The sequence below is a fragment of the Canis lupus genome, chromosome 25 (assembly GCF_011100685.1).
Source record: "Canis lupus familiaris isolate Mischka breed German Shepherd chromosome 25, alternate assembly UU_Cfam_GSD_1.0, whole genome shotgun sequence".
Lineage (NCBI taxonomy): Eukaryota > Metazoa > Chordata > Mammalia > Carnivora > Canidae > Canis > Canis lupus.
Genome location: NC_049246.1, coordinates 4,942,743 through 4,954,807, shown reverse-complemented (window position 1 = coordinate 4,954,807; position 12,065 = coordinate 4,942,743). Strand labels below are relative to the sequence as shown.

General features: G+C 39.0%; 1 protein-coding gene across 13 annotated transcripts in view; it reads left to right on the top strand.

The window, feature by feature from the left end:
- Positions 1 to 12,065, top strand: part of NBEA (neurobeachin) — a 674,010-nt gene that overhangs the window by 646,108 nt on the left and 15,837 nt on the right. For 9 of the 13 annotated variants that reach the window (XM_038573292.1, XM_038573289.1, XM_038573294.1 and 6 more), the window contains 5 exons: positions 243 to 332; positions 2,777 to 2,969; positions 4,750 to 4,821; positions 6,921 to 7,076; positions 7,594 to 7,764. In XM_038573292.1, coding sequence (XP_038429220.1) covers positions 243 to 332; positions 2,777 to 2,969; positions 4,750 to 4,821; positions 6,921 to 7,076; positions 7,594 to 7,764 — 682 coding nt within the window. The remainder of the gene's footprint in view (positions 1 to 242; positions 333 to 2,776; positions 2,970 to 4,749; positions 4,822 to 6,920; positions 7,077 to 7,593; positions 7,765 to 12,065) is intronic. The other 4 variants (XM_038573291.1, XM_038573296.1, XM_038573300.1 and 1 more) reach the window with 1 other exon arrangement.

The following is a 12,065-nucleotide window of genomic DNA, read 5'->3' as shown; positions in this document are numbered from 1 at the left end:
ATTTAACCGCAGCTTCTAAATAAGAACAGTGACTTGGTTAACAGAAGCACGTTTAGAAAGAGAAGCAAAACCTGTCTGCAAAATACTAACAGTTGGATGATTCTGCACCCTGAGAGAACACCCACTGAATTTTCTGGACTTCTTTCATGGCTGACTTGGGATACACTTGCATTGTCGGGGAGTGTGTTGACCTCTCTCGTTGATGCATATTGATTATGACAGTCCCTCTCCTTCCCCTGCAGGCCATGGAGGCACAGATACAGAACTTTGGACAGACGCCGTCTCAGTTGCTTATCGAGCCACATCCGCCTCGGAGCTCTGCCATGCACCTGGTAAGACATAGCAGCCTCAAAGGAAAGGTTTTTGCTTTCTTTGTACCTGGATGCACGTCAAATAAAATTGTGGTTTCAGCAGCAGTTTTAAAGGCTTCTCGATTTATTGGGTAGCTCTTCAGGGTAAGTATATGCTGAAATACAGAGGAGAGGAGAGGGGAGAGCAGCTCTTACCCCTGAGTGCTGCTACGCCAGCCTGATTTGGGATCCACGACAAGGGCCCATCTTCCCTGACTCTGTAGGCCTCTGCATAAACTCACCCATACACATGTAGGCACCAAAATTAGATTAAAGTAGGATGAAAATATACTCTCAACACAATATGATATTGCCCGATGTAATCTTCTGGGGCAAGGTGGAACAGAGGGAGTAGCTCGTTTTAAGGAGAGGACAGAAATATACAGGTACTCTGTAGGCACTGCAGAGAGGCCGAGGGTTAGGAACAAGGGCTCCAGAGCCAGTCGGGTCAAGCATCAGCTTGGCCTCTCACTAGCAAATGACTTGGGCAAGGGATTTAACCTGTCTGCTATGTTACAGCATCTGTTACACGAAGGCAAAAATACCACCTGCCCTGAGAATTTCATGACTTAATACTGTAGAGCACTCAGACCAGCACCTGGTGCACAATACATTCTCAAGAAATGTTAGCCGGTGACATCAGCTCCACTAGCTCCTCATATTAAAACTTTTATTCTAGTTTTGCCAGGGAAAAGGTAAAATTCTTTTCATTTTAATCTGAATTTTAAAAGCTCCTTTTCATAACAAAGCAGTCCCTTTTTTGCAGTTTATTAGCAAATTATATAACACCTCTCTCTTCAATTTGAAGAAGGTAACTTTTCTGAGAAACTTCTTTAGTGGGAATTTAAAACTGGTTTAAACTGATTTTTAAACTGTGGTTTTTCACTGATTATTTTTTTACTGAAGTGAAAAATGCTTAAAGGTAAAAAAGGTGTCTACAAAAGGAATTAAAATGCATCCATTTCTCTAGGCGGTTATCAAGGTAGCAAGAACTCTTTAAGTTTGGAGTAAAGAGCTGTGAAATATGGTCCTTAATATATGTGCGAACAACTTATAAGCTGTTATATTGTGGTGGAAGCACTGTTCAGACCTTTCATGTGTTTTTTTCAGTTACTTAACAAATTCATATCAAGTTCCCTTCTATGCATCAGATATGATGCTAAGCACTGTAACACAGAGGATCTGCATTCTCTAGACCTTCAACAAATCAATAATCAAACTGCTAGTGAAACACATAAATAAATGTGTTTGTTTGAAAATATGTTTCTTCTCTCCACAATGGCTCAAGAGAGTTCTAATGAACTCTTCTGATTGAAATGGGTCTCTGTATGTGACAAAGCAGAAAGGTTGACACCAAGCACACAGTTCCTCATGAACACGCAGTCATGGTGTAGACGTGGGGACGTGGCCTTGGAACCTCAAGCCTTGAGATGAAGTATTTTTGATAAACTGTCTAAGAGAATATTTCTAACACTTTATTTTATGAAATGCTTTGGCAGAAGAGTTTTATTCCCGTGTTAGTTGTCTCTGTTTAATAATAATAATAATAATAATTATTATTATTATTATTATTATCCTGGAGAAATGCCCAGTCAGGATTCATTGCTTTCCTGGGGAAAATTGTTAGAGACTAAATTGGCATGGAGATGCTCATAATGGAAAGCTCAGCCTTCTAAGTGCATGGAGTAGACAATTCATATGTATAGAAAACAATTGAAAATATTCACAAACTCTACATAGTGGTTATTTCCAGAATCCCCCCATTTTGTGTTTTCGATGCAGTATTATTTATGGTGTTGGAACAGTAGCGTTTACAGTGTCGCTTTCTATCAGATCACATGCTAGACTTTTGAAACAGAGATTAAAGGAAGGAAAAGGGTTAGCCCTCGGTAAGCGCACAGTCTAGGAAGAAGACCTCAACCTTAACCAGTCAGTGGTGCCACAGCAAAGATGCGTGCAGAGGTCTGACAGGGAAGGCTATTATATTATATTTATTATATTTTATTATTATTTACATTGAAGCCATGACCCCAGATGAACCAGCTAACAAATGGAAGTATCAATTAGTTCATGTAAACAGTTTCCGTGACTGACTTGACCTCATTCTTCCACAAAACTGATGCTTTCACCACACTGAATAATGACACTACATCCTGAGACAGATCTGTGAGCTCACTCCTCACACCAGTCTGGCAAGGCTTACACTGAGGCCACTCATCAGTGATCTCGTGTCACCTGCCAGCCACTGCACAGAGGCCTTGCCCTTTCCCCTGTGCCATCCTCATCATGGGTTGGAAGTTCAGGTTGCTTTGCTCTCTGCTCGTGCTCGCCTCATCTGTGTTGACCTCTGTCTGTCTCCCCAGAGCTTTCACTAACTGTGTTATCCCTTCTGTTTTCTTCTGCTCTCTTCTCTTTCTATTCAACAGTGTTTCCTTCCACAGAGTCCACTCATGTTTAAAGATCAGATGCAACAGGATGTGATCATGGTCCTGAAGTTTCCCTCAAATTCTCCAGTGACCCACGTGGCAGCCAACACCCTGCCCCACCTGACCATCCCCGCAGTGGTGACCGTGACCTGCAGCCGACTGTTCGCAGTGAATCGGTGGCACAATACAGTAGGTATGTGTGTCTAAGCACGGTGCTTAGCAAAGGGGTCTTAAAAACTGCAGTGAAGTTAAGGTAAGTGTGCTGGGGGCTAGCTAGTATTCCAAATTATTGGCAGGAAGCAACAGAGCAAGTAATTGCCAGACCTAACTAGATGTGTCTTGTCTCTTGTTCACTCTGCTCTGCGTGAGGGCCTCACAGAATGCTTGGCTGATGGTTAAGGATTCAATAAATATTTGATAAATTGAAGCAGGTCTACAAATAATTCAGGTCCTCCCACCCTACTACTGCCTGCCCCACAAGGAAAAAAAACAACAACAACACTTTTAGCCCATATTAAACAAAAGTGAGGGGTACCTGGGTGGCTCAGCGGTTGAGCGTCTGCCTTCGGTTCAGGTCCTGATCCCAGGGTCCTGGGATCTAGTCCCACATCAGGCTCCCCACAGGGAGCCTGCTTCTCCCTTTACCTGCCTCCCTTTCTGTGTCTCTCATGAATAAATAAATAAAATCTTAAAAAAAAAAAGTGAGTTTGAATCTGGATTTCTTAGAGGGTGGTTACAAATCCTCTTTCTTCCACTTTACTTACTTCTTCAGCAAATATTTAAATGGCCACTATGTGTCAAGTGGGAGCACAGCAGTGAACAAGACAGGCACCATCTCCCTCCTTGTGGAGCTGAGAGTCTTTGAGAAAAGACAAAATCTAAATTGTTCAGTGATTTTATATGTGTTTTCTTTAAACTCATTTCCAAAAGTTCCAGCTAGTACATCTTGAAGTGATAGAATTCTGTTATAAAAATCAGACATTGATACATCTACAGAAGTGGATATGACCAAATGATTTAGTTGGCCAAATTCACCCCTTTCAGTATCCTTGGAAACCCCAGGATCCTCACTATCTCCAGGACTAGATGGATAAGCCATGGTAAATTCACCTGAATTTTTCTATTCTACCAACTTCTGTGCTGCTCTGAAAAACAGTCTCATTTATATCATAGCTTCATCTTGTAAGAGTTTCTAAATACACTATGTTTATTGGTGATACTATCAACTGAGATAATTCTATTACCTTGAGGGAATTCCATTTGATCAGAAACATGCAACAAACATCTTAAGAAAAAAATACAACTTTATTATTCACAGAAGTCTGAGTCTCTAGAAATACTTTGTGTTGAGAAAAAACTATATTCATTTTTTATTTAGCATTATTCATAAGTATTATATATGTTATATAATCACATGTAAAAAATTATGACTAATGAACTCAATCAAGCCCTAAATATTAATCCTCTGATAGTAGCTTTTCCTGAGCTTAAGATCTTTGGTGTGGCTCAATTTTTTACCTTCAAATGATTTGCCATGTATTGAATGAAGACGGAAGCCCCATCATCCCCTCTGCCCCAGCCCAGGTGAGCCCTGCCACGTTCACACCCACCCTTGCTTGCAGGCACACAACCTTTCTTAGATTTCAAGCTCACTGGTTGCCCAGAAATCTTAGCTCTTGGAGGGGTTCAAGAAATGTTATGATCTTCTATTTTATGCAGGCTTTTCTTGTTAGGATGAAAACAACACTCTTTCCAGCTTTGTACATCTTCCATGGAAACCAGCAGTCCCTATTGTGATGATTTCATTGAGAGTATCCACAAAAATGTGTAAATGACAATCATTCTTATAACAACTTGCCAAATAATTTTTAAGCAGTATACCTTTTATACAATCATCATAAAACACTGCTTATTAGGAAATTCCTTCCTTCTGAGAATATTACAGTAGTTTTCTCCTTCTGTTTAACCTTTAGGCCTCAGAGGAGCGCCAGGATACTCCTTGGATCAAGCTCATCATCTTCCCATTGAAATGGACCCCTTAATTGGTACGGTAACAACAAGAAATACATTTTCATGAATGCTGACTGTCCAGATTCCTATGTAGTTATTTATTACAAAAGGTATCCAAATGATCATTTTTCTGCCATAAAATTAATGTGCAGATAACATCAAATTACCACCAAAGAGCTATATATATCATAATATGCCATCTCAAAAATTTTTTGGTATTAAAGTGATTATTTGTGGCATTTTCTTGATATTTTAAGTTGGATAATTTAAGTTGGTTCTAAACAAGGCAAATCATTCCAAACTGTCCTTTTTTTCAGCCTAAACTATTCTTTAACAACTGTATATTATTTAAAATATTTGAAATACATAAGGACTCAAAAAAATCATGAAAGAAAACTAACACAGAGGACATCTTTTCTAGAAATCTCCTTCCAATAGGACCGATTTTTTTAAATTAAGGATTTCATATGAATTGCAAACTTATGAGCTGTAACTCTTTGCAACAGAGGATGGAAATACTTTTAATCACATGCACATTTATTAGTATATGATCCAGAACAAGTCCCTTCCTGTTTCTAGGCCTCAATTTCCTAGCTGCAAGATGGTTGATCAGGATATTTGTCCTGCCTTTTTTGTGGGATCATGTAGAGAACTAAATTAGGAAAAAAAAAAAAAATTTGAAAATGGCATGAAAAATAAAGCCATACACAAGTTACGGTATATCTTTTCTTATGTTTCTTAATTCACCCTTCATCTTTGAACCCAGAAATAAGTTAAAAGGCAGTCATTCAAGTTAGTTACTTACACCCCTACACAAAATAGCAGTTACATGTCTTTGAGAACAGCTAAGGTGTAGGACTGGGAATATTGTCTAGTCCAGCTATTCCTTCACCCAAGAGACATCGACAATGTCACATACAGCTGGAATGTAACTATGGAAAAATTAGCTCTATTCTTATTAATGAAGGATCAGTTATGTAGTTTTCAAGTGACTCAGAACCTTTGTCTTTTCTTTTGCTACCTTTTTCTGTATAATTTTTGGCTTACCACCCTAGCCATTATTATGATAGCATTAGTGGGAATCCACAAATAGTTGCACTTCAGTCTAATTGGCGTTAGGGAGTGCGAGTGATGTGTGCATCTCCTGTTTAAGAATTCAGCCCAGGGATTTAGCCTGAAAGGACAGCACAGAGTACGGGACAGGCTGGCATGCAGACAGACACTAGGGAAATCAGACGGTGTCTCCGAGTTCCTCACTTTTTTCAGATTCAATCCCAGTGCTATCCATTGATTCTCTGCCTGTCTCATTCCTCCCCAATCCCTCTCCCATCTTTTTTATTCCTCTCCTCCCCTGCCAGCCCATTCTGGAAAGGCCTTCTGTTTGTTGACAATCCAGGTCTTTAAAGCTGCTGACCTAAAGCTCCCTGTGGGGCTGCCCACATAACAACATCCCTTGCTCAAACCTCTCTCCTGTTTTTTCCACATGAATTGTAAATGCCATCAGAAAATGACAGATTGGGGCGAATATTAAGATTTTTTTTCTTTTACATACCATACCTCACACAATATTTGTTCCTCCTTATTATAGAACTTGTAGGACATTAATGAACCTGTGTATAGTGAACCTAGGTAGATTTAAATCCATTTAAATATTTTTATTTTAAATTCAGTATTTGAATTCTTCATATTTTTGGAGGAGAAGGAATTGAAATCTCTGACAACCTTTAGATACCTAATGTAGTTCATAACTAGCCACTGCTACTAAAAATTAAGCTGATACTCCTCATGGGGATGTGTTAGAATGTTAATAATCTGAGAGCCTTAAAAACTCATTTCTAGATAAATGAAGCATAAAAATATTCCTTCCATTAGTGCTTGATGAAACTCTTGTGGAGGGATGCCTGGGTGGCTCAAAGGTTGAGTGTCTGCCTTTGGCCCAGGGCATGATCCTGGAGTCCCAGGATCGAATCCCACATCAGGCGCCCTGCATGGAGCCTGCTTCTCCCTCTGCCTGTGTCTCTGCCTCTCTCTCTCTGTGTCTCTCATGAATAAATAAATAAGATCTAAAAAAAAAAAAAAGAAAGAAACTCTTGTGGAATCCTTCTTTAAACTCTTTTTTTCTGTGTATGTTTAGCCAATAACTCTGGTGTGAACAAACGGCAAATCACGGACCTTGTTGACCAGAGTATACAAATCAATGCGCATTGTTTTGTGGTCACAGCAGATAATCGCTATATTCTTATCTGTGGGTTCTGGGATAAGAGCTTCAGAGTTTACTCTACAGAAACAGGTAAGCCTAACTATGAGATACCTTAATCTCTCCAAAATGCCTGTTGTTACACCCAGACCTTAAAATAAAATCATACTTAATAACGTAGGCATTTTCATCGTGAGTGCCAAGATTCAAATTAAATATTCACATTGTAAGTAACTCATTATAATTCTGTTCGTTCCAAACCTTAGCATGAGTCCTGATTTCACAGGACAAATGGGACTATTGTCCTGTCTCTGCCCCAAATCAAGTCTGGTAAAAGACTAAAACCATCCCTTAGCCTGACCCCAATCCTGAAGAATAAAAATCATGATTGTGGTGTTTGTAAGTCATTTTCCTTGAAAATCCCAAGTAACATTCTTGTATCATTTTTCAGAAGAAACTCAAGAAAGCATCTGTAGCTCAATTTGAATTAGCTTATAAGCTTCCACGTTTAACAGATACACTTTTCACAAATCTGGTAAAATAAAGTTAAGCTTATTGCCATTTAAAGAACAATAGCAAATGAATTAAACCTCCCATTTCTGTGTTTCAGGGAAACTAACTCAGATTGTATTCGGCCACTGGGATGTGGTCACGTGCTTGGCCAGGTCTGAGTCCTACATAGGTGGGGATTGCTACATTGTGTCTGGGTCTCGAGATGCCACTCTGCTTCTCTGGTACTGGAGTGGGCGACACCATATCATAGGAGACAACCCTAACAGCAGTGAGTATTTGTCTCAAAGTGTCCCATCAGACTACAAGTTTATGTAAATATATTTTGTCTTTCATAGTTTCCTAGCAACTTTTCCTAGGGTTGTAAGGAATTTTATTTTATTTTATTTGTATATTTTTTTATTGGAGTTCGATTTGCCAACATATAGTATAACACCCAGTGCTCATCTCGTCAAGGGCCCCCTCAGTGCCCATCCCCAGTCACCCCATCCCCTACCCACCTCCCCTTCAACTACCCCTTGTTTATTTCCCAGAGTTAGGAGTCTCTCATGTTTTGTCACTCTCTCCGATTTTTCCCACTCATTTTCTCTGCATTCCCCTATAATCCCTTTCACTGTTTTTTATATTCTCCGTATGAGTGAAACCATATAATGTTTGTCCTTCTCTGATTGACTTACTTCACTCAGGATAACACCCTCCAGATCCATCCACGTTGAAGCAAATGGCAGGTATTCATACTTTCTGATGGCTGGGTAATATCCCATTGTATACATAGACCACAAAATCTCATTCTCTTTATCCATTCATCTATCGATGGACACCAAGGCTCCTTCCTCAGTGTGGCTATCGTGGACATTGCTGCTATAAACATTGGGGTGCAGGTGTCTTGTTTTTTCACTGCGTCTGTATCTTTGGGGTAAATCCCCAACAGTGCAATTGCTGGGTCGTAGGGTAGTTCTATTTTTAATTCTTTGAGGAACCTCCACACAGTTTTCCAGAGTGGCTGCACCAGTTCACATTCCCACCAACAGTGCAGGAGGGTTCCCCTTTCTCCACATCCTCTCCAACATTTGTGGTTTCCTGTCTTGTTAATTTTCACCATTCTCACTGGTGTGAGGTAGGATCTCATTGTGGTTTTGATTTGTATTTTCCTGATGGCAAGTGATGCGGAGCATTTTCTCATGTGTTTGTTGGCCATGTCTATGTCTCCTTTGGTGAAGTTTCTGTTCATGTCTTTTGCCCATTTTGTGATTGGATTGTTTGTTTCTTGGGTGTTGAGTTTAATAAGTTCTTTGTAGATCTTGGATACTAGCTCTTTATCTGATATGTCATTTGCAAATATCTTCTCTCATTTTGTAGGTTGTCTTTTAGTTTTGTTGACTGTTTCTTTTGCTGTGCACAAGATTTTTATGTTGATTAAGTCCCAATAATTCATTTTTGCTTTTGTTTCTCTTGCCTTCATGTATGTATCTTGCAAGAAGTTGCTGTGGCCAAGTTCAAAAAGGGTGTTGCCTGTGTTCTCTAGGATTTTGATGGAATCTTGTCTCACATTTAGATCTTTCCGCCATTTTGAGTTTATCTTTGTGTCTGGTGTAATAGAATGGTCTAGTTTCATTCTTCTGCATGTGGCTGTCCAATTTTCCCAGCACCATTTATTGAAGAGATTGTCCTTTTTCTAGTGGATAGTCTTTCCTGCTTTGTCAAATATTAGTTGACCATGGAGTTGAGGGCCCATTTCTGGGTTCTCTCTTTTGTTCCGTTGATCTATGTGTCTGTTTTTGTGCCAGTACCACACTGTCTTGATGATCACAGCTTTGTAGTACAACTTGAAATCCGGCATTGTGATGCCCCGGGCTCTGGTTTTCTTTTTCAGTATTCCCTTGGCTACCAGGGGTCTTTTCTGATTCCACACAAAACTTAAGATTATTTTTTCCAACTCTCTGAAGAAAGTCTATGGTATTCTGATAGGGATTACATTGAATGTGTAAATTGCCCTGGGTAGCATTGACATTTTCACAATATTAATTCTGCCAATCCATGAGCATGGAATAGTTTTCCATCTCTTTGTGTCTTCCTCAGTTTCTTTCAGAAGTGTTCTGTAGTTTTTAGGGTATAGATCCTTTACCTCTTTGGTTAGGTTTATTCCTAGGTATCTTACGCTTTTGGGTGCAATTGTAAATGGGATTGACTCCTTAATTTCTCTTTCTTCAGTCGCATTGTCAGAGTAGAGAAATGCCACTGATTTCTGGGCATTGATTTTGTATCCTGCCACACTGCCGAATTGTATGAGTTCTAGCAACCTTGGGGTGGAGTCTTTGGGTTTTCTATTTACAGTATCATGTCATCTGCAAAGAGGGAGAGTTTGGCTTCTTCTTTGCCAATTTGAATGCCTTTTATTTCCTTTTGTTGTCTGATTGCTGAGGCTAGGACTTCTAGTACTATGTCGAATAGGAGTGGTGAGAGTGGACATCCCTGTCGTGTTCCTGATCTTAGGGGAAAGACTCCCAGTGCTTCCCCATTGAGAATGATATTTGCTGTGGGCTTTTTGTAGATGGCATTAAGATGGTGAGGAAAGTTTCCTCTATCCCTACACTCTGAAGAGTTTTGATCAGGAATGGATGCTGTATTTTGTCACATGCTTTCTCTGCATCTATTGAGAGGATCATATGGTTCTTGTTTTTTCTCTTGTTGATGTGGGTTGTAAGGATTTTAAAATATGAAAGCTTTCAGTGGAAAAAAATTCTTTGCTAGAATGTCACTATGTTCAAAGTTGAAAAAAAAAAAAAAAAAGAGCAACCACTCTAATCTTCAACGAGGGAAAGTCCCAGGTCCCCTCTCTTTGACCTTGTAGTTGGCTATCCTCCCTGAATATCTCCAAATGTCTCTATCCTTCAGAAATGTCCTCCAGTATCACCTGGTCCATTAAACTTTGTGTAATTTCTCTCAACTGAATATATTCTCTCCCTCCTCTGAATTTCCATAAGGTTTGATTTGTGCCTCGGTGAGGACACTTAGTACTTTCTACCATACAGTCTAGTAAATATCTCCATTTATTCATTTAACAATGATTGAGTACTCCCTTCAGACTAAGCATTGGGACAGCAAAAACAATATGACCATTTCTTTGCTTGTGATGATTCCTAAGTAATTTTTCTTCAACAGTGCTCCCTAAGATGCCCTGTAGGAAAAAAATGGGGGATGGGGGCTGCAGAGTAAAATAATTTTAGAAAACACTGCATTTACTCCTACTCTCTAGGTAAGTTCTCAAAGTCTTACTTGCACAAATAAATCTGTTGAAATTTATTTAACCCAGAACTTCTCAGACATGTTTTTCCATTCAATCTTTTGCTCACAGCAGAACAGCTATTATTCTTTGGAAATGCTGTTCTGAGGAAACACTAAAATGGATCATGAATTTCTCCCTTTCCATTTTAAGTTTCCAGTTCCTGGCCTAGTGACACAGCAAATAGGATTTTTAATAAATATTGTTAAATGAAGAACTAGATAAGAGATTGCCTAGTAATAATCACTATTTTTAATTACCAAGCTTTCAATAGTTTCAATGCAAATATTTCCTTAAAATAGGGTATGCTGTCTGTAAATTGTTGATGATGGCAAGTACTAAAACCAGGGTGATTCTGATTATAATTCATATATTGGTCACAGCATACACGGTACTCTGAAACAAAGTGAAACATGAGTTTGGGTCATATTTATGACAAGACAGAGATAAGAATTTTCCAGGAATGCTGTGTATCTGCCACTGAAATATTTTAAGAGTAGATGACAAGTGGACGAGATGCCACGTTACTGCGTGGCTGGAAATTGCCACCCCTGGTCTGTTCACTCCAGCCTGTGAGAAAGCTGAGGATGGAAGCCCAGTTGTATATCTGTCTACCCTTCAAGTCTCATCCACTCCCACCTCTTACACGTTTTGACAGGAATATTGCAAAAAGAGGAAAGACTTTTGATTGATAGGAGCAAAGGCCCTATCATAGTGGAGAAGAAAATGAAATATGAAATATATGCAGATTCATATATATTTATATGAATGAAGGTAGTGGGAAATGAACTAGGTGACCAAATTACTAGGTGACCAAATTACATTGTCATCTTTCGTTCTTGCTGCCCATAGCTGGAACTGAAGAACAGTGATGTAGAAACTTGAAGTGTATTGTGGAGTAACTCTCTCTTAGCGTAGATACTAAGAGAAAGTATGTGCATGATGCATATCAGCCTCTGCTCTAAATTGTGAACTAAGATATGATGCTGGTTTTGGGGAAAAAATATTCAGTGTTGCTTGATTTCCAGGCAGCTCAAATAATTAGCTACCAATTCGACATTATAACAAATATCATACTCTAAATACTGAAAAGTTAACCCCCTTGTTTTACTCTTTTCTAAAATCCTATCCTTAAAAAAACAAACTTCATTTTTAGCAGAATTCTAGTGTATGTGTGTTTGAATGTACATGTGTATAAGACACTTGATCTACCATTGGTGGCTTTCTTATTCTCAAGCATGTTACATTATTACATATATTTGATCTAAATTTATTTTTGCATATTTAAA